General features: G+C 45.6%; 1 protein-coding gene across 2 annotated transcripts in view; it reads right to left on the bottom strand.

Annotated features, from left to right (window-relative positions):
* The window catches only part of Rdl (Resistant to dieldrin), a 225,350-nt gene that overhangs the window by 191,530 nt on the left and 10,163 nt on the right, over positions 1–23,657 (bottom strand). The window contains exon 3 of one of the 2 annotated variants that reach the window (XM_065426929.2): positions 22,176–22,297. The exons of the other annotated variant lie outside the window; for it this stretch is intronic. Within the exon in view, the coding sequence (XP_065283001.1) occupies positions 22,176–22,297 (122 nt within the window). The remainder of the gene's footprint in view (positions 1–22,175; positions 22,298–23,657) is intronic. 2 annotated transcript variants of the gene reach the window in all.

The raw sequence follows: 23,657 nt of genomic DNA, 5'->3' as shown, positions 1-23,657 counted from the left end.
ACAAAGAAAGCAAAAAGACGTCTCAGAAAACTAGTTGAAGTTCGAATGGTTTTGTGGTGGCACAAAGTATACATTCATCCGAAAAATACCTAAAAAAAAAACCAGCCTCACACACATATTGGAACCGTCCGCTTCGAGACGGTCGGCTAGAAAATAGCTATATCGAGAAAAAGGTATACCGAGGAAATAAGAATCGAACAGTAGGCACTAGAAAGCGACGCGAAACAAAGATACAGTGCGCCAACGAGGATTGGATTTTAAGTTGATTAGCTCCCAACATCGCGTTAAGCTCATTTCCTTATCCTGGTGCTCACCGACATTTTCGATCTCGTCAAGCTTTGGGAAAGAACGAGAGCATTTGCGAAACAGGAGGATATTGGCGAGCTCTTCAAATTTTGCGGGCGGCTTCAAGAGCCCGACCACGTATACCTCGCTAGATTGCCGCACTTCGAATTATGGTTGCGAGAGTTGAAAGAGGAGCCCCTCGGGAAATGGCGCTTGTGAACCGAAGAAAGGACAACAAAAAGGCATTTCATTAATATTCGTCTGGAAGACCGGGAGCGTGTTCAGCGTAAGTTCATTGCAACACCAGTTCTTAACGCCGCAGCGCACAGTGTTTTTCATGCCTCCGGGCGTTTTGTATGGGCGGAGGCTCGTTTACAGGCCATAGATGCGTTGCTCAATAATCTAATTTCCTGACAGCAATATAATACGCGGCGCTAGTTAAGCAGTCAGTCGATTGTTAGAAGCCCGCGGGCGCGTTCAGTATACTGATAATCAATAAAGCTCGGTGGTGTCGAGATTGCCGAGTGCTGTTCCCAAGCCTGACTTGCTTGGGACGCGCAGCTTTTACAGGGGTGATGAAATGCGCCGAAACCCTCATTTCCGTACCATGTTGCCAGCGGCACTTTTTTTTTCAGTTTCATGTATTCTACATCGGATATGACAAGTACCGTCTCCCCACACTCATTTCGCCTCTTTATCGTCGTGTTTTGTCCCCGGCATAACCTACGTATCAGAGCTTACATCCAGAGACAATATCATTTGCTTCAATAAAGAAAGTAAACAAAAAAAGAGAACGAAATCTCGTATTTTAAGCTAGGATCTGCTGAAGCATTTTGAATTATTGTTCGTCCTTGTTTGTTTTATTGAACATTGCTCAGGCCGCCAGTACTCAAATAAATGTGCTAAACAAAACTTAGTATTTTTTATGCCTCTAACGTTGACGACTATTACCTGCTAATATTAGTTTGCTTCAGTGATTTCTTTACTATCTGAAAAGTGCTTTTTTCTGGCCAACAATGAAGCCTGTTAATAAACTGAAATGGATTTCCGTGCCAAACATATCTTTGCGATGCGTGAACTGGTACAGCGTTTACAGCGTCATCCTTTATTCAATATAATGAAGCCAGAATAGCGTAAGTAGTTATCATATATTGGATGGGATGGAAATTTTACGTGCCACAACAAAGCACCATAAAGTACAGCGCACACAGTAGGGTCAGTAAGTGAGCGATACTTGCGTTGTACGAGTATGTATAGGGTGTTTCACGTAACCTGAACCAAGGATTTAAAAAAATGGTTAACTGCAACTGAATGAAACCAAATACATACGGTTTGGCGTTATGTGCCGCTCCTTAGGGTATTTTGTACACTGCGCTTAATTACTTAGGTAACTAAGATCAAACATGCAATTTCTTGAAATATTCCCTTTAGTGCCAAGTGCGTTTTCTAACGCTGTAGAGGGCATTTAAAAAGGACCGATCCTATTGTTTGTGGCAACTTACATGCTGTGTGGTCATTTTTTCCGGCGTTTTGAGAAAAGCCGCGAAATATGAAGCAAAACCACGTGATGCGCTCATGCGCTGACGCATGGCAGCGCCCTCAACCGCGCTTCGTGTGCAAGAACCGTGCGCGTGGACCGTGGCGAAGTGCGCGGCCGCGGCTCTAGGCGTCGGCTTCACAGTGCGACAGCATCTTTGGCGGTGGCACACGGACAGGAAGCGCCGTCGTCCCTGATAAGCGGTAGGCCCGACGCACGGTTGAGCGCTTTGCAGTTTACGATAGTGCACGAGCGCAGTCACGTCGTTTTATTTCATTTCTCGCGGACTTCCTCTAAACGCCAGAAAAAATCATCACGCGGCATGTACGTTGCTACAAAAAATGGGATCGGTCATATTAAAATGCCCTCTACAACGTTACAAAACGCACTTAGCCCTAAAGGGAATATGAAAAATTTTGCATGATCAATTTTGGTTAATTAACTAATTAAGCGCAATATGAAGATATACTAAGGAGCGTCTCATGATGGCAAACCATATGTCATTGGCTTCATTCAGTTGCGGTTAACCACTTTTTTAAAATCCTCGGTTCCAAATACGTGAAACACCCTGTACAACTACTGTAGACCAAATACAAGACAGTATTGTACATTCGTGCTACCTTCTACATTTTGTTTACTGTATTTCACGTTCAACATGTTTTTGAGCTCTGGAACAATTTGCGTTCGGTGGCCGGGAAAAGGACGTGATATACTCCTTCAGCAGTAGCTAGGATATTTGTGACGTCAACGGAAATGGGCACGCGGACCATGCTACCCAGTCTCTTCATCATGATGCTCGGCTTTTTTTTATCCTCATCTCAAGGTCTATCAAAGCAGAGTGGGGTTGACTACGCGAGCTGTTCTTTAAACGTGCCTAACTGCAATGATGCTGGAATGATCCCAACGAGTTCTCATTTGCACATCCTGTAAGTCGCCAGAACAGACAACGTGTGAACCGTTGTGCCGGCGTCGTTGCGACGTAAGCCTACCCTTACCTTTATAAAGTATGCACAACTGAAATCAAAGCTTCTGTATACTAAGCCTCGACGTGGCACTATAACAAGTGCATATGTAGTCCTCGCTGTTGTCGCTCAATTCTTTGCTGCTTGCCAATTCTACTATTGTGAGGAGACAACGATAAACGTCATTTTTGGCTGTCGTCTGAATGTACGCACAAAGATGCGAATTCTCCCTTTTTTAGAAGCTGGACAACCGTCTGATCAACGAAGACGAGGTTATGTGCTCCTCTGCTTAATCAAATTTTTGATGTGATGTGATAACTTTATTTGGAATCCGGCGATTGGGAGGCCCGGGCCTGGGGCCGCCTAGATGGCCACTGGGAGCTGCTGCTCCCGTGCGGCTTGCTGGGCTCGCTGGACGCCCCAAAGTTGGTCTTGGAGTTCTGAGCTGAGCAGCACGGCCGACCACCGCGCCCGTAGATTTTCTGGGGAGACTGCCATTTTATTTTGGTATATTTCACATCCCCACAACATGTGTTGAAGGGTGGCTCTAACAGACTTGGATAGCTTGCACATATCGCTCTCGTATATATCGGGGTAGAAAGTTTTTAGTTGCACGGGACTCGTATAAGTTTCTGTTTGTAGTCGCCTCCAAGTAACGGGATTAGGGTTTGAAATTTATTGATGAACAGACTATCGGTAGCTGCTACGTTTGAAAACGTGAGACGTTTTGTCTTGAACTCTCTTACTTTCCTCTTTCATTCACATGGTAATACCGATAAACGCCAACCACCGTGCCTTGTTACTAGATAGACTTATTACCTCGTTATCCGCGTAATCCTGCATTAACTCTGTGATCGCAGATGTAATTTTTCTCGAAATCTCCAGCAGGCTTCCGTTTCACAAAAACTACGCGACCGTCCAACATTGCCCAACACAGGCCGGCACACATGTAACGAGTCAGCGTGTACGTATAGTCGTATGTAACACCAGCGCAAATGCGCCGGAGACTGGCTCTGTTCTCTTTCTTTCTTTCTTTCTTTCTTTCTTTCTTTCTTTCTTTCTTTCTTTCTTTCTTTCTTTCTTTCTTTCTTTCTTTCTTTCTTTCTTTCTTTCTTTCTTTCTTTCTTTCTTTCTTTCTTACTTTCTTTCTTTCTTTCTTTCTTTCTTTATTAAAACATAAGATATGCTAATCAAATATTTCGTCAGCCCGCCAAAGCAATGATGCTTTGAGCGGGACTAGGCAGTGCTATGACCTGAATGGCTCAGTTTTGTGCTCTCAGAACAGAGGAAACAATGGGGGAAAAATGTAAAATAGCAAAATTATATTTCTTATATGTGCGACCAACATGTGACAAGTATACCGTGAAAGCATCGATCCTTTTATGCAGACCACAGCATAATTGCCTTCAACAAGGCGCACTACAAATACACAATTTCTTTCTTCCCTCCCCATTATTCTTTTTTCCTTTTCCTTCATCGCGCTGCTAATTCTCGAGTATCTGTTCCTGGTAAATGTTCTGTGAGGAATTACGCGACGAAACAACAAACGCATCATACAAAACTTCGCTGCAACGAATATGCGCTGTCAAGCGCATCATTCCTTGAATATTAAAGCCGAATCGACCTGTATAGATTCTTTTTTCTGTTTTTTAAATGTAATTGTTTTCTTTGGCTCCATCACCAGTTTTCCTTCTCGCACTTTCTTCGCTAAGCATACCACGAGAAGCTAACAAACAAAGACACGAAGGAAAACATAGGGGAAATTGCTTGTACTTACCACTTGAATTAAAGTTTGTGAGTGGTGCCGATGGCCAACACTCCCAAGGTTGGTTCTAGTAGTAACACAAACACCCAAGAAAGTGGATGGGGAAATCGCGCCGTGGTAGCTCGATTGGTTAGAGCATCGCACGCGTAATGCGAAGACGTGGGTTCTTTCCCCACCTGCGGCAAGTTGTTTTTTCATCCACTTTCATTGCCATTAATATTTCATCTGTTTAATTCAATTGGCAAGTACAAAAATTTTCCCCTATGTTTTTCTTGGTGTCTTTGTTTGTTGGCTCCTATGATATGATGAATAAAAATCGGGCACCTCGGTCAACCCTCTTTCTCCTCTTTCTTCGCTAAGGGAGTTGTGTGGCTCATGCGACGCCTAATGCGAACTGCTGCTCTAAGATACGCGCGCGCTGTCGCGCGATAGCTTAGTGGCGTCTGAAGGTTTAGATGCTGTGGTTGGCGGTGGCACTTTGCCGGCGTTTCTCCACCGCCTGGGCCGGTGTGTTGTGGGGCGTGTTCGTCGCCGAAGTCGACTGCATCTCTCTTGTCTAGGCGCACAGAAATGCACTCTTCTTCCGCCATGGGTAATACGCAATTTCGATCCCATACACTTGCAAATTCTTTTGCGACTACTTTCGCTGCTCTTATGGCACTCAGCGGCTGCACCTTCTGCAGTAATCGTGTTTGGTTCAGTAATCAAATAATAATAATAATAATAATAATAATAATAATAATAATAATAATAATAATAATAATAATAATAATAATAATAATAATAATAATAATAATAATAATAATAATAATAATAATAATAATAATAATAATAATATTTAAGTCCACTGCAGGACGAAGGCCTCTCGCTGCGATCTCCAATTACCCCAGTTCTGCGCCAACCGGTTCCAACTTGCGCCTGCGAATTTCTTAATTTCGTCACCCCACCTAGTCTTCTGCCGTCCTCGAGTGCGTTTCCCTTCTCGTGGCAACTATTCTGTAACGGTAGTGGTCCACAGGTTATCTAACCTACGCATTAAATGGCCTGCCAGGCTCCATTTCTTTCTCTTAATGTCAATGTCTTAATGTCTCTCTCTGTCTCTCAAGGTTGTGCCTAGCATTCTTCATTCCATCGCTCTTTGCTCGGTCCTTGCTTTCAAACTTTGTCAGTCTCCAAGTGTCTGCCCCATATGTCAGCACCAGTACAACGAATTGATTCTGCCCCTTTCTTTTTAGTGATAATGGTAAGCTTCCAGTCAGGATCTGACAAAGTCTGCCGTATGCGCTCCAACTAATTTTCATTCTTCTGTAAGTTTACTTCTCATGATCAGGGTCTCCTATGGGTAATCAACCTAGGTAAACGCATTCCTCCGCCGACGCTAGAGGCTGACTGGCGATCCTGAACTCCTGTTCCCTTGCGAGGCTATTGATCATTATCTTTGTTTTCTGAATATTAATTTTGAACCCCACTCTAACACTCTCTATTTTAAGATCCTCAAACAAATAAGGACTATTTGATTACTCAACAAATGACAAATCATTGAGTATTTACTTGTCCTACATCTTTTTTTTCTCCCTGCTATACAAGATGAATACATTCATGCGGAGGAGGGGTGGGGGGTGGGAGGTGTTTTTTGATGAATTCGGTACTCTTATGCCTTGTCTTCCTATTACAAACATGCCGCTTCCATGCGTCTGAAGCATAGCAGAACAGCGAGCGAAAGAATGGCATCAACAGTGTGAATACTGATAATAGGTGAGACAACCCGCATTGATAATGGCGAAGATGCCGACAATGCTCGTAAATGCAAATTTCGCTAGAACGAAGGCTGCTAGAAGACGTTCGCGACAGCAATGAGCATGATTATTACCCTTAAACAGAGTTCATTCATTAACGAGCCAATGTCACAAAAGCCGAAGCCCCTTCTGCCCGATGCCTTAAGTAATCTGAACAATACACCAGGGTTAAGCCAACTGCAGTAAAAATCGATGTTCACTACTAACGAAGTCGGACTCTTACTGGGGTAAATCTCAGTATCGATTTCAGTTGACTTGCCCTGTAAGCTTGCGTCTTCCAGCGGAAAAGACGTACAAGTCCTTCTAAGCTTGGACTCACAACCCCGACCAACGAAGCTAACGAACAAAAAAAGAAGGGCGAACAAAAAGACCAACAAAGACCAACACCACTTGCACTTAGAGGCATTTTAGCAAAGCAAGCGTAGCGCAACCGTCAAGATGTTTAGTTCACATGGAGGAGTAGTGGAGGAAGAAGGAAAAAAAAACACAGAAGAACACCAGCAAGGCGGTAAAGCAACGCATAATCCTGTGACTCGGGCAGTCGTAAACGAAAATCCTTGATTACGCCGGCATGGAATCTTTCAGTGCCGCACACCTACGCCGAGCAGGGCCGCATCGCCCGGGCACGTAGTTGCCAGACGACTTCAGTTTACGACTCCGGGCTCGTGCTGCGGGCTGGCCGTCCGTGCCAAGACGCCCGGCCTGATTTTTACGAGGGCCGAAGAACGACGAGCCGCGACTTGGGCGTTCGTTACCGCTCGACACCGGAACGCCTCCTCTCCGACGGCGCCCACCGATTACTTATCCCGATCAAATTTAATTACCCAAGTTTCAGCGACGGCGCCAATCACGCAGCCACCACACTTAATCATTCATGATCGCAGTCCGCGAGGCATGGAAAAGGAGGAACGGGCTTATTACCTGATGTCCGCAGCTTCGTGGGGTAAATAAGTTGAGTGGCCAGATCTAGGCGTGACACTCACTGTGCCTGCCATCGTTCTCTTAAAGGGCGCGTGAAACAAATTATCACTCTGGCTAAATTGGGGATACATGAGCAGTATATACTAATTAAGCAATCTTGGCAAGGCTGATAGCACAGATTGTAGGGCTGCCTTTGAGTCACTGAAAATTCGAACAGCTCGTGCTCGATATTAGATGCCTACTCCATACATCACATGAGAAAATTCGAACAGATCGTGCTCGATATTAGATGCCTACTCCATACATCACATGAGAAAGGACATCACGTGACGTTTCAGTGGCTGCCAAGTCACTGCGGCATCATAGGAAATGAAGACACCGATAAAGCCGCTCGGACAGCTCTTGAAGACACACAGGAAGAGGCCATACCACTTTCATGGTCCGACGCAGCCAGCAGACTTCGAGTGCTTGCACGGGAGATCACGCTCTCTCAATAGTGCACACCAAGCAGCCAGACCAACCGGAGCAATCGTCAACACGACCTGCCCTCCTTGATGCATCTCTGTATGCCAACTGGACTCCGCCAAAGTGAGGCCACCCTGCTTTATCGCTTATGGCTAGGGGTGGCCTTCACGAAATCTTACTCGTTTCGAATTGGAATGGCCGACAACGCTCTCTGCAATGACTGTCTTTGCGAGGAGACGCTGGAACACATTCTGTGCGACTGTCCTGAATATAATGTTCAGAGACAGTCCCAGGCGTCCGTTCTAGCACACCTTGACAATAGACCATTGTCAGTTGCAACTATTTTCACATATGGCCGACAGAAGACATGGCCGCTGAAGGCGACGAAGGTACTACTTTGGTTTATGAAGGAGACGGGCTTGGACAAGCGGCTGTGACAGTGATGTCACGTACCGCGCAGGAGTGACAGACTGTAACTAACGATGTGTGTGCCGTGTTTTGTGCTCTCTATTTCTTCTCCCCATCTTTCATCCCCCATCCCGCTCCCATGTGTAGGGTAGCAAACCGGTTAAGCTAAACTGGTTAATCTCTCTGCCTTCCTTCTCCACTTTTTCCTTCCTTCCTTCCTTGGCAAGGCTGAAGCAGGTCATGTAATGCGTAGGTTAGATAACCAGTGGACCCGCACGGTTACCGAATGGGTGCCAAGAGAAGGGAAGCGCGGTCGTGGACGGCAGAAGACTAGGTGAAGTGATGAAATGAGGAAATTTGCAGGCTCTAGCTGGAATCGGTTGGTGCAGGGCAAGGTTAATTGGAGATCAGAGGGAGAGCCCTTCGTCCTGCAGCCGACTTAAAATAGGTTGCTGCTGGTACTGCTGCTGATGATGATGAAGGCTCGAGGGCTGGTGATGTCTAATTTTCTTATTATGAGCTTTATTATATCACTTAAGCAGAACATGCGCATATAACGATTATAACGTAAGTCCCAACAAGTGGCCTCCGAGATTTTTTGCAGTGTGTCGCAGGATGTCGCGGGCATCCCACAATCCGCGCCTTTTACGTCGTGCGTCGCTTCCGGCGAGAAGTAATGGCGGCATTTTTCTCAGTTTTGGAATAAAATACTTTTTTGCGAGCCTTTCTTGTCGCATTCACCCGTACTTCAAACGTAACATTTTCCACAGAAGCTCCTTTGCATCTGCACTAGTTATAAGCTGACATTAAGCTTCTTAAAGAGTACAAAATTTCGTTGTTGTTGGCCTTTAAATAGAGATTTGTGCTTTCGCGGCCCAACCATGTTTCAGATGTTCCCTTTGAGAGCTTTTCACATCGAACAACTACAACAGAATGAATACGGCGTGAGGGGGGGGGGGGGGAGGGTAGGGTCGCATTGCGAGTGTTAGTATGCCTGCTCTCGGGCGTGAAGGCGAGTCGTGCAGACTTGAATGCACAAATAACAAAATTTGATTTTGACCAAAGAGCAATGCACGTAACCAGTCAACGTTGTGCATGTACTACGCTTACACATGCCAAGATAACGTCTAGAAATCACCATCGCTGCTGAAAAATAGTGACATCTGGTGTACACCTTAAAGAAGTTCTGATTGTACCTATGCTGCAAAATGGGTTAACATGAGCAAAGTGTGCAGGTGAAACGGGACTACAACGTGGACGTCTGGGGGTTGCCTCGGCGGAGTCGCTAACTACTTTGCTACATAGTATGTTCTCTTACATTCTTTGTCGCAGAAATGACTTGGCAATAAAAAATGAGATTAAGGATACGTTTGTGATTATGTGTCCTTACAGACGAACTAATATGGGCACTTCTCTCAGTGCCTTTCAAAATATATGTTTGGCACCTAATATCACCAGTATTGCGTATTGGAAAAGTATTGTCATGCACTGTTTGCAAAGTTGTCCTATGACTATGGTATAACTCCTGAACATTTTTCTGTGTGAATGTATTTACTTATTATTTATTTATTATTCCATTGTGCAACATTCATCGCATCATTTGATTGAAAGCTGCGGTTATGGATACGAATATAAGTCATGCTATTCTTGAAGTGCGGCTCCGTTTTTATTGTATCAGTGTAACATATTTAACTCATTTTATTGCTTGTCATGTCATCAGTGATAATTGTAATTTTCGTATATACTATAGATTTGCGGTAATAGATTCCTACCTGGCAGGAATTCCTGGGCTCACGTCCACACATTGGTACACTCTACTCCTAAGGAAGAGATTTGAGGTAGCGAAGCTGTTCTTCCTACTGCAAGGCTAAAACGCATCTGCCATTGGTATCGCAGGACTTTATTCGGACTGAATACTTACACATACTGGTACAGATTTTGTGGTTAATGGTGCCATTTGCTTAGAACGCACGAAAATATGTTACCGTAAATAGAAAAAAACGTGATAGTAATACCGCTGCATTCAGAAGCTAGGCTTCTCGTAGCAGGCCCGGGCACATGTGGATCTAAGATTTACTGGTAAAACGTCAACACTTTTCATGTGAACTATTTCCGGGACATATAGCGTGGCTGCTAACGAAAGCCGTGTCTCATCGATTCAAGTGTGCATTTTCTTTCAAGATAACCAATCAATCAATTAAGTTAGAAAACGTGTATCCGTTTCGCCCGAAAGACGAAGCATTGATAGCGACAGAAAACGAATAAAGCTACGCGAATTAAAATTTGGACATATATGGGCGGTATAAATTGCAGCCAATTATCTGTTTATTTATTAAATTAACAAGGCGGTGTCACGCACGCACGGACGAACCAGAACACTTCTCACTCGATGACCGCGAACGATCGCACTCACAACACTGGCCCGATGAAGAGAAGTGGCAGCGGGGGAAAACGTTTGCTACCTTTAGGAAACACAGCGCGCATGAAACCACCAGCCGTCACTGCTTTCTATTGGCCTTTGAACCCGCCTCACATTACCTCCGAGATACGGCGGACAGCCATGGGCTTGAGAAAAAGACGCGCGCTCACCTCCAGCCCCGCCCTCACCCCTACGCGCGCTTGACCCCATTACCACGCACTTGGCCCTCCCCTCCCCCTCCATAGCAGGCGTTTGAGCACGTCACCTCCAAAATTCGGGGCGCGGGAAAACGGCGCGCATCAAGCCACCATCCTTCTCGACTCACCCTAGCTCGCTCTCTCTCGCACCCAAAGCATACGGCGAGTGAGGCGCGATAGGGTGTTATCGCAATTGTACTCTGTACGGAACGTCACGGCAACCATGAAAACTCGCCTAGAGTCTCCATATATTTGTGCTGCAATAAAAAGCCTGCAGTCGTTATAGCAAAATAACACTACTGCTCCGTTGGTAGGTGGGCTTTTGCTATAGCACATGTTTGCGTAGGGTGGTGCACCGTTTACAGGCAATAAGGCAGCGTCAAGGGAAGCTGAATCGAGAAACGGATGCTAGACGAATGATTGCGCTTGCAGAATAGGAAATAGGCTGCTTTTATGTGTAGGCTCAGGTTAGCAGACGCCGAAATAAATTCAAAAGGTGATTTGCATACCATTTAGATTTCACCGCATCGCATACACGTGGCGCGGTATTTTGCAGCAACGAAACGTCAAGGAAAGTTAGAGCAGTATTACTAATATAAACAAACTATAAATAAGAAAATAAGTAAATAAGTATAATGAAAATTCGCTTTTTAAAGTCTTGTTATTCTAACTTAGAGAAGAATGCCAAAACTAAGCGAAAAGGTTTGCGAAACTCACAAGGGCATTAGACGATGTCGAAGGCTCCCAGATTAGGGCAGGCGATATAAAATTAAAGTACGCAGCCTATTTGTACCGACAATAACGCGTACAATAAAGCGCCTCCGAATGGAGGTGTTGACATGCCACGAGGTTATTTACCCAGCTTACATTTTTATGTGGGGCGTTAGCGGTGACGGTGTTGCTTCTGGTTCGGATAGAAAGACTGTCTAGGCCGGGAAATGCGCTGCTTGAACCTATTTTTCTTGCCCAATATATCGTCATGCATTACTCAATCGTGCCTCTAGCAGAAATGTTACGGAAATGGATAAGACCTGCATGCGCATTACCAGCGGCATTTTAGAGAGCCCTCCTTGTCTTGCAAGCACACCTCACTACTCCCTCTCGTGTTATCAAGCAGTCTCTTCCTCTAAACACAAAATCACTGGCAGGAACAAATGAACTGAGTTTGTGAAGCTCAGACTAGAAAACGCGGTTGCTGAGGAGAACCAAACAAGTACCGGGCCTCGAGTACGCATGTGCAGAATGCAACACAGGTTAAAGATTTCGCGTTAGCCTCTCATCAAAAGCATATAGAGCAGATACTGCATGCGCACAAAGGAACAATGGTGTAGGAAAACGGCCTCCGCCCCACTTGCTTTACCTTGCATTCACCATCGTTCTCAAACTGGGCATCAAGCTCGCAAAGAAAAGAATGGCGCAGCATGTTGCACTTGCTTTTACATCATCTCGACTATAACTTTTCGGTGATAAAGATTCGCCATCTTTAAACGTGCAGACGAGAGAAAGGCGACGGGTGCGCTAGTCGAGATGGTATGCATGGTAATGGCCACAAGAGTTTAGAGCAAATCATGTGTTCAATTGTGCGAGCTTTGTGCATTCTAGGATGCTGGGATAACGCTAAACACTACAAGGTAATAAACTGCGTCTTGTCGATTACGTCGCTCGTATTGTTAAGGTAAAGAGCGAAGCACACCGAAACCTGACAAAACAAAAATACGTTCTCGCTGGCAGCAACAGCTGCTCATCAGTGGTCGCACAACACGCGACAAGTTTAATTTCGACACCTTGCGCTCACTGGTGATAGATAGAAAGTTCTAACTCTAAAGACCAAGTCTAGCCATCCAGCTTCTTTCAATTATGCAAAGTTTTTGTTTATTATACTGCGGTTAGCCAAGAGCTCTAGCCTGAAGCCTTAAGCACTAGACGCATAGTAGTCGTATCACACCATATTGTCGATGACTTCAGTCATAACGGCATTTTTTCATATATAGCTTCTATTTCATATTAAGGCATACGACAACTTGTAGATGTGGTATATACTATTATTCGCTCTTTTAAGTAATGGCAAACCGGCTGCCAAAGACAATTCATGAACGTTAGTTCATAAAGTAGACATTTTGCGTCGTTACCAGATACAGAAAACTTGTGAACCTTAAGACCCTTTGCGCTTTCTTTGTACAGGAACGTAAGTTTACAGATATCTATATTACAAGTACTATGATGCCAGTCAAAATACTGTTCGTAAGACTTTCGCTTCACCAAGGAATTCATTAATGTGATAAGCATTCTTAGCCTACTTCATCGACTTTGGAGTGCTGCTGTTGTTTGCTATCCAGCCCCTGAAACGTCGCTCTTACCCGCGAAACAAGAATGGAAATTACACATGTCCAACTAATAAAACTGAAACAGCGCAATGTTGTACCTAGAAATAAAAACTGAAGTTTTACTACCGGGAAAGACGCCTTTGCGATAGCATTGTAGCTCCTTCGAAGTCACATGCTGAAACTCAATGCACAGTGCCAGTGGGGCAAAATTGGCTGCAGTTAGGAGGCCGCGTTTAGTAAGGCTTCTTTTTTTGTGGTATCTGAAGGTGTAGACGCTGTGGTTTGTGGTGGTGCGGTGGTGCATGAGCGTACTAATGCGATTAGAATTTGTAGGCTACTTCTGTAACTACAGATTGTAGATGAAGGTGTCTTCTACAATATGGTGTTCCCTAGATTATTTAACTGCTAATCCCATTAACGTCGACCGTCATCTCAGGGCGGATTCTTCCATACCTGCCAACCTGTGCACCTTAAAATTCGTAACATCCCCCGCAGGCGACACAAAGAAGGATGGGGAAGGGGGGGGGGCGGCGAAGTTGCAAAGAGTTCTTTAAAACGTGCTCCAAATACATGGGTTCTGAGGGATACATACGCACTTGATAACGATAATTCACATTTAGACGCAGCACAAAAGCAGCAGCAATGTCGCAATAGTAGGGTCTGACGAGCAACACGCTGTCTTTAGATTATAGTCACTTTTTAAGTGAATTAGCTGTTGTCGACTAAACTTGTAAACTTGCGCGAAGTAATGAAAAAGTAAATAAGCTTGCTCGATGCAAGTACCCCATGGCGTTTTTTCACCTATCACGAGAATTCCAAGAGAAATTTCGTAGACGAATGACCTATACTTTTTCGCGAACCGAGTTTATTTTTCGCTAAACTTGGCGCAAGACTTGTAAAATCGTATAGGAAGCCCAAATTCCTTTTCTTTTTTTGAACATTTTGGGAGTGTCAGAATGTGCGGGTTTTCTATACAATGCTTGTCTTGTATACAAAAGAAATCTGGGGTTTTGCGTGCTAAAATCACGATTTGATTATGAGACACGCCGTAGTGCAGAGACTCCAGAATAATTTTGACCACCTGATGATCTTCAACGGGCGCGCTATGCAAGGGACACGGGCGTTTTTGCATTTCACCGTCCTCGAAATGCTGCCGTTGCGGCTGGGATACGATCCCGCCACCTCCTGCTTAACAGGGCAACACCATAGCTGCTAAGGTACCACGGAGGGCTTTTCTTATAAATAATGTTGGTATAGGTTATACGTATATACAGGAAGCTGTTATTAATAATTTGGCAGCCATGAATTATTACTATAACGAGACGCGAAACTGGGGCGTAGAAAATTGAAGGGAAGTGAAGTTACAAGGAGAGCAAACTGAGTTACTTCACTTGATTATGGTTCCCTGAAAACATCTAGTTCTTTCCAGGTTTCGTCGAAGAATTACCTTTGTCATCGATCTCTTCGAAGCACACGTTCCCCAAAAACTCAATTTCTGATGCAATAATGGATCGTTCAACACTTGCTGTAATCCATTACTAACAGCGTAATGAGGGAACATTGAGAACAGCAATAAAATACGTAAATGCGTCGAAGTGAAAAAGTTTAGATGCAATGACTTCTGCTTTACTACACTGCAAACCTTGCTGCTGTAGTATGTACTCGCGTCAAATATGGCCATAAGATGAAATCGCAACTAAACTAATATAGACGCAGACCTTTCATTGAGAATAAACGACGTCGTAATGAGTGGTGATACGACGCAAAAGAAGGTTGCGTTGTGAGGAAGGTCTGTAAAAAGGACCGGGAAGCAAAGGGTATATCAGCGTTCGCATAGGCGCCTTTCCGTGCGCACCGACGCAACGTTCCTGCTTCGGCTGCAAGCATATCCGCTGACGGTAGAAGTACGCCGAAGGCGCTTGTCGTGCGCACAGAGTATTCGTTTACGCGTCTCTTAATTGAACCCCGACGCCGCACGCACACAGCGCCAGTGCCCGGAGAAAGCGAGGTCGGCGACGACATAGCGCATGTATCATGCGGCTAGCCTGCACGCTTCTCGTTACCGCACCGCAGCATCTGCCAGAAATGTGCTATTTATAACTGGAGCCCCGCTTGCCTCTAGTTGAAATATTACACCTGTTTATCGCTGCCAACCACCATCTCCTCTTCCTACCTGCTCTTTTAATTCGATACTCTAGCCGGCTGCTGGAGTTGAATCACCCTATTGCCATACGCCACCCTCTGAAACCTATGCGCACCCGTTAGTTAGTTAGTTAGTTAGTTAGTTAGTTAGTTAGTTAGTTAGATAGATAGATAGATAGATAGATAGATAGATAGATAGATAGATAGATAGATAGATAGATAGATAGATAGATAGATAGATAGATAGATAGATAGATAGATAGATAGATAGATAGATAGATAGATAGATAGATAGATAGATAGATAGACAGACAGATAGATATATATAGTATTGCAATGATAAAGCACTCGAGTACTTGATGCAGATGCCCAAGAATAGGACGCGGTGGTCGAAATTGTTTAGGGAAGTTCTCACTACAACGTATCTTGCAGCCGGTTAAGCAGCTTTGGGACTTAATTTCATGTTATCATTAATATTTTTAGGAAGCGATTTGAGGAAGATGCCCGTGCACAGAAAAGCGACGAAGTTAAAGCTATGGCGGGCGTCTTGTACGAGCTGTTACTGCACCATATTGCGTACCTTTCAGTGCGCCTCTGTATACAGCTACTTTGTACCCGACTTTAATACAACAAAAATTCAAGGCTACTTAGGTATCCCTGCGTGGATGAATGCGACAGCATCGCGAGGTCCCTCCGATGACGCCTCGGCCTCGTTTGCGTACTTGCGTGGACGTCCAAAGGAGCCGGGTGCAGCTACTGACGGAGACGTGTAAGACGAAGGTTTTTCCATGGAGGAAACGCTTCCGTTAGGAAACGCGCGTGACTATCGCTATGCGCGAAAGCGGACTTTCTGGTTCGTTTTGTTTTCTTTCTGCCGCATGGCCGGCGCCGCCACTGCCGCGGATGCGCGGACATAAGCGCCACCTGGTGGTGTTTCAAGGAACCCAGTGGCGCTGCGGCGCGCGGCTCTTGTTGAGTGGCTGTGACCACGCGACGTCTTGTACCATCAGCGGGTGCGCCGCCGGATTTTCCACTTCATAAGCCATATAATGCTTTCGTATAAATAATTAAAGTAGGAGCCATCATAGTAGCACTGCTAGTAGTAGTAGAAGACAAGAGAAGGCAGTACATTTTTTTTTGCATTTGCACATGGGATAAGAATGCGGAAATAATTGAATGCTCAGTGTAAAAGAGACATGAAGGAAGACGCAGATTTCGAGACCGTGTTTAAGGATCTCGAAAGGTAAAGCTTGCCTTGCATTGGAGTACTACGCAACACTATGAGGATCAGTAATCTGTGTCATTTAGGTTCTATGACAAAGAGTGATATGTATTTCATCTTGAAACGCCTAGCAATATGTTAGTTGTCTGGAAACTGCAAAGGGACAAAGAATCATCATTGATGAACAGTGGTCGAATAAGGAATGACACTGGAGCAAACGTTTCGACAATAGGATTTGTCTTCGTCAGAGCAGGGACACTGGTATGACATCATGACCCAACCTAGGAGACATGAACTGTCTACGCGTTAGATTGCATCCATCCGCATCTTCGACTTCATATGACAAAGCTGCACTGGCAGCATCGAAGGCTGGCAGTCCGAATATGGTAACAAAATGCTAAAGGCAATATGGAGGCGTCTGTTGTAGAAAAAGAAAATGGGACGAGTGCTTTCTAGAACCACACGGTGCACTAGCCACCAAATAACACACAACATAATCAGAAAGGAACCAACGAGGTGCGATTGAGTTCGGCCTCATTTTGAGCCAGAATAGGCATTGCTTTCTGAGATACATACGGAGCGTAGCATCAGTGCGCTCAATGCAAACGAAAGCATACTTTAGTTTCAATTTTCTATATCCGGTGGCAACCTAAGAGTGCAAAAAATAGATTGATCTACAACTCAAAGAGAACTTATATAGATGTACCAGTCACCCGCCGTCGTTGCTGCTTACTGGCTATGGTGTTCGACTGCTAAACAGGAGGTAGCGGGATCGAATCCCGGTCACAGCGGCCGCGTTTCGATGGGGGTGAAATGCGAAAACACCGTGTACTTAGAGTAGGTGCACATTAAGGAACCTCAGGTGGTCCAAACTTCCGGAGTCTCCACTACAGCGTGCCTTAAAATCAGACGGTGGTTTTGGAGAGTAAAACCACATAATTTAATTTAATTTTGTAAGTACATGCACCAGCCAAATAAGTTCACGAATTTTCGTGATGTCACGGTGGAGGCGAACTTTTTTTCAAATTTGTTGTGCCTCGGTTAACTATATTTTGGAGCACAGAAGCACAGATAGCAAGTGGAAGTGTGGTGTTGTGGTTGTATAGGTTGTATTGTATTTTTAGTTTGTCACCGAGTATACAGTAAAAAGTTATAAAAAAAATGGAAATATAATCTCAAGGGCACACCTGGCTATTTCCAGAACTACAACATTCGGCCGATCATTTGCCACTGGCTCTTGGGCAGCTGACATTGCTATTATCGCACATAACACAGGGTACTGCACGGATTTTAATACCACTGGTTCTACCTCGGCTGTCAGATCTGCAGCTGCTGTAACGATTCCAGTGAAATACGCCACACTTGAATACAGCATGTTATACAGAAAGAATATTCATGCTGACTCCCTCCGTGCCGTTATCAACTATTTCACCGATAAACGAGCACATAAATGGGGCCGGGCTTTGTATCTGGAGCATAACTCCTGAGGAGTCGGGGTGGGGGGGAGGGGGGTCTATAATTTGCTTTTGGTCGCAGAACGTATGAGCAAGACTGTCAGAAAGAAGTGAATCACCGTCTTTTGCAAAAAGTGCATAATAATATAATCATTCAGTGGCTTCCCGGTCACAGTGGCATCATCGGTAAATACTTCGCTGACAGACATACCTGGTCTGCCTACGAAGGCACTCAGATGCTTCCTGTACCTTTGGCATAGAAATTACGCTGCAAGTGTAGTTTGTTTGCTCGTACAAAATCACAAGCTTTTAAACACAAACCCCCGGCGTGTGTAATCGCCGGTGGCGTACCCTGTACAATGTGTCAGGCTTGCAAGTGTTTGGTAATACGCTTCACTACAATTCCAGGTTCGTGTACCGCCTATCACTGGGAATGACATCTATGAACATATATTCTTTCCGCATTGCAATGACGCATCAACCAACGAGTGACTCTTAGAGATGTCAAGAACCAATGGAGCATCTGTTGTTCACCTGTCATCTCGACGACACAGAGAACCTTCTATTCACACTAACTTAAGCTGACGGGACCTTAGGATATTTTTGAAGACGAGTGTTCTTCCACCGTGGCCACATCCGTCGATGGCGCAAAAAACAATTCGTCTGATGCTACACTTCTTGAAGCGCACAGGCGTGGGGAACGAACGCTTCGTGCTGCAACTTGTAGTGCCACGCGCACATGAAGCCCCGAGTCATCTCACTTCGCCCAGCATTCGTACCCGCCCGGAGATTACCTTCAAGATGGCCACAGATATGCTCAACTGCGCTGGGAACCATACGCAGCCAAGGCCGGGTTAGAGGATGAGACGCGCGCTCACCCGCTTTTGTGTGCGCTTTATCACGGTGCTGCGCGCTCAATAAACGCCCCGCCTTGCTTATGTTTGATTTCATAATGACCGAAATTGGCCACGCGAGAAAATGGAGCACATCAAGCCACCATCCTTGTTGACTCACCTTCACACCGACAGCATACGACGCGCGTTAGGATCTTATTGCATTTTGACTTTATACGGAATGTGACGGTGATGAAGGAAATTCTCCTGAATTGTCCCTGTGATTACTCTCGCTAAAAAACTTTGGAGTATCACCAAGTGTCGACTGCAGCATGTATCAAGCTTTTATAACTTCGTTCTCACAGTATTTCGAGGAAACGTGTGCTCTCTGTGAGATGTAACAGTGAACGGTCAGCGACAGCAAGAAATGAATGTTTAAACCATTTCGCATACCAAGATATCACGCGACAATCTAGGGTGACACGTGTAGCTAACGAACCACCAGGTTAAACGTGTGTCCATGCGTTTAGGGAAACAAAAGCCCTTTTCAAAAACCTCAAGAAATTTGAAGCTGGACTCTTTATCGACATACCGGAGGTGCTGCTGTGTGCGTGTAGACAGGTAATCCTATCAAGGAATTAGTTTTTCAGGTTCGTGAGAGACCAGTTTACAGCAAAGATCGAGTATGATAAATATCATGCGACTAAGATTTGTTGTGCCGGATGAGGGCCGTAAATAGCTGCGTGAGTTTGTGCCCCTAGGTTCAAGGCAAAGCGCCTGAGCACACGTTTGATTCTTCTGCCACCATAATGACGTTAAGGGCATATTTCATCTGCTCTCAGCTTCAAATTCTAGAAATGCAACACAATACTTAAGTTTATATCGTGTATAGCCAAATGACAGGTCCAGCCTATGGAAGCATGTGAAACATGCACACAGTTGTGAGAAACAGATACGGTCTGGAAGTGACCAGATGCAACTTACAGATTCAGTTCCTGTATTTCTCTCTCTGAACACTTGCACATATCGCAGTGTTTGACGTAATATGCTAGAGCATCGACGCTAACCTGTATAAGTTAACGTGTTTTACCACAACAGCCTTGTAGATATGGAGAGACGCGAGCCATTGGTCGAAAACCCGTGATGTACGCCGACTTTCTACAGAAACGTTCCGGCTCAAAAAAGAGGCATTTGACTTGCACTCAACACTGCCCGACGATTTGCAAAATTACATAAGCTGTCTTACTCCCACATTTACCTTGCGCTAACCAATATGGCCCAGCTCATGCTAGCAGTATCGTTGAAGCTAAGATTCGTCTTATGAAAGCTTCGATTCTGCAAAGGACGGAGGGTGGCAGGAGTAGCGTCGCAAGCCTCTGTGCTGATTCCTCATTTACAATTTTAGCCTAACGTCTGCCATCTTGGATCGCACTTGCACTTGCAGGGATCGCACTTGCATATAATTTATTGTGCTTAAGCTAAGCAGCTAGAAATACGTTTGAGCTGAATTCTTCAACAAGATAGACACTTGGCAATATTCAGCAAGTAACGTTTGGCTCAGACTTAGTTACAGTCGCCGTAAGGGTAGATGGCGTTGCCGCTAATATATGGCTCCTAGCGCACTCACGCTGCTTGAAGTGGAACTTCAAGGAGACTTGGAGCGCCACAAGTATCACGTGGGCGCAGTTTTCCTGTTGCACACAGCTCTAGATGCCTGCGCATAGCGCTATTTACGCCGTGTTATAAACATCATGCTTCTTAAAACATGATCGGCGTTGCATCAGTCTGACAATATTGTTAGGAAAACTCAAGTGTACTAATGATAGGTAAGCAGCTATTTAATTGATAGCACAATATAAATGGACCCAATTAACAATAATTGTTTTCAACTTTCAGCTTTTACTGATCAGGCTTGAGATAGTCAGTAATAGAGTCGTAATGACGCCATATGGCAGCGCAATTGCGCATTTCATTTCTGTACAGACATTGAAAGTGAAATCGGCGCTGATTGTTGTCCAGGACGCCAGACAAGTCCTGCAAGATCATTCATAATACAACTATATATTCTACGAATGTCTACTGAAAACTGCGTCTGCTTCAACGAAGCAACTCACAGCGTGTGGGAAACGTGTAGCCCCAGCGCCGTTGCTGTTATTGGCTAAATAATTGATGAGTTTTAACCCTGAGAGGAGCAGTCGACAAGATTAATTCTTCAAGTCTTCCCTGAGAACAAAAGTGATTACTCCTGCGGTTGCTACAATTACTGCGAATGACGATTGGTGAGCAACAATGATGCTCCGGGCTGTCCCCGAAATATTCTGCATCGTTGCAACCATTTATATAGGAAACGTAGAACATTTTAGACAGTTTCAAGAGAATCAAGACGAGCAAACGAGGAAGAACATTTATAGGTGTTCATAGCTTTGCTTTAAGAAATTCTCAATCAACACAATTCTTGGCCAATGTCTCATGATTGCACTACACCATCAATTTTTATTAGCAACCCTTTGTCTTGCAGTGGTGATAATTGTGGCTCTCTCACAAATGCATAGATTATGTCCCTGGTCTAATTTTTGCTAAAAAACAAAAACAGTTTGTCTGAAAGCTTGGTTTTTTTCTTGTTAGATATGCTTTGGTGTTTAATGTAGCAAAGTTGCCACATCCACAGGGTAGAAGATTGCAAAGAAAGAAACGACGATGAGAGAGCGTCAACATTCAAGCGATACACAACTGGTAATCATTTTTCCTCCATGCTCTGCATGCTCAATAGAAACTCGTAGGGACTTCGTAAAGGTAAGAATAGTAATCAGGAACTACTTCCTCGAGATGTCCACTCTATTCTAAGCAGGTATTAGAAGCCCTTCGTCATTGCTGCTGCAAAAGAATAACATAGCTATTGATCTCTTCAAACAACACATACATCATATTACACCAACTTCAATCAGGAACTTGCATGTTGAAACATTTAACAATGATATTGCATAAAGTTACCTCTAAGGCTGTTTATATGGAGAGCTTATTGAATTTGCATACAATGAAATTTATTTTCATCGTACCTGAGCAGGTATTTCGATCCTCTTTTAACACATTTAAATTAAAGGCTGTGTACATTCTTCTAAGCATTCATCTGTCACGTGCGGTCATGGACAAACACAAAGACAACGGGACATTTGAGCACAAAGAGAGTAGAAGTGAAAGGCTTTCATTGATAGATTTTAAGAAATTGTACACTCCATACCTTCCTAATGGGGAAATTTCTTACTGCACGTCAAACCTTGAATGAACCACACTAACGTGTCAGTTCTAAGCACCACCAAAGCTTGTGATGTCGAGACGTTTAAAGTCGAAATATCTGCCTTTAAGCTCTAATTTGTCCAGGACTGCCCGTGCCCGTTAATCGTCGCCGCAAGGCACGCTCGCAATCAGAGGATGGTGAAGGACTCACCCCGGCTGCAGGGGGGCTGGACCATTATCCCGACCGGCACTGGTGACAGCGACGGCCACGAAGAGAACGAAGGACCAGCAACTGAACGCCATCGCTTGTCTCATCTCAAAAATACCGTCAGCCTGCGTGTGAAACTTTCGCTGTGCAAGAAAAATCTTCCGGAGACGCGTGCTCAAGTTGAAAGGTCCCTCGCGTGCGGCTGCGCTTTTTTTTTTCCTAGGGAGCGCGTCACTGGCTGCTCAGATAGAGAATGCGCTCAGCGTGCGGTTTGCAGGATTTGGCGGTCAAGACACCTTCAGCGACCGGGCTGGACGTAAACATCTGCGGCTCAGCTTGGGCTTCTCTCTTCTTGCGAGTGCGAGGGGGATGACTCTGCTCTGTCGCAAGCACGAAAGCCAGTGAGAACTCGGATTCTTCGAGAAAACGGTGAGGTGTGAAAAAGACGGGGATTCAGAAGAGAAAGCGGTCGGCGATGACGAGGCCCTCGCCGATCACTTCCTGTAGGGGGACAGCGAGAAGGTGCACTTTTTTTTTCGAGAACGGCGATGGGGGCTCGCAGCGCGTGCCCTCGAAACAAAGCGATAAAGAGTCGAGAAGGGGAGGGTTTTCGAAAGACGAAGAGAGGTGTGCGTGTGTGTGTTTGCCGTGCGTAGCTTTTTTTTTTCCTTCCGAGTGGCTCCGACCAGGCGGGTGCGCTTGTGTGCGGCTCGACTCCGGAGGGAGCCCTGCTCGGTTTCACGGTTCTTCTTCGCACCAAGGGAACTAAGGATGGGACTCGAGGCCTTGCGAGACTTGTTCCTCTTCCTCTTGGATGCGCGTCGCGCTGCTCAGAAAGAGGATAGACGCGGCGTTTTGCTTCGTGGACCGGTTTTCGAATTCCGTCGGCTGCGCGGGTCGGAACGTTCGGCTTGCTCGAGGGAGGCGCTGTGCGCACCTAGTCCGTGGCGTGGGCCCCGCGGGAAGGACCCTCAGGCGACCCCGGTCTGCGGCATGGCGCTCTCGCGAGTTGTTCGCTGGTCGTCGGTCAGGCCGCCTCCGTCGTCCTCGCCGCCGTCTTCCTGCGCGTCCTCCTGCGTCGTGGTCACGCTGCTGCTGCTTTCGTCGAGCGAGCGGCGGTGTCACGCCTGGTGCTGCTGACGACTGCAGGAGAGGGGCAGGATCACATGACACGGCGGCGCACGGTCGACGACGCTGGCGAGTCCCGGCTTCGGCTGTACACCCGAGCACGCTCTTGAGGTGATCGAGTCCCGGTGCGAACCAGTGTCCCTAGCGCTCACTGACGCGGCCGATTCGTGTGCAAGAGAGCCCCGTGGCGCGCCGGCTTTCGGTCGACCGCTGCGGGCCTCGACAGAGACGCGGGGAGAGAAGCGACCGGTTGAAATTCTGGCGGGGGCGATTGTCACGCAGTGCAGGGACTACACGGTGGGGTTGCGGGTAAGGAGAAGCAATTGTGCAACAGGCAAGACTAGAACAACTCAAGAG

This window comes from Dermacentor albipictus, chromosome 3 (assembly GCF_038994185.2).
Source record: "Dermacentor albipictus isolate Rhodes 1998 colony chromosome 3, USDA_Dalb.pri_finalv2, whole genome shotgun sequence".
NCBI classification, from domain to species: Eukaryota; Metazoa; Arthropoda; class Arachnida; order Ixodida; family Ixodidae; genus Dermacentor; species Dermacentor albipictus.
This window is presented reverse-complemented; position numbering and strand designations above follow the sequence as displayed.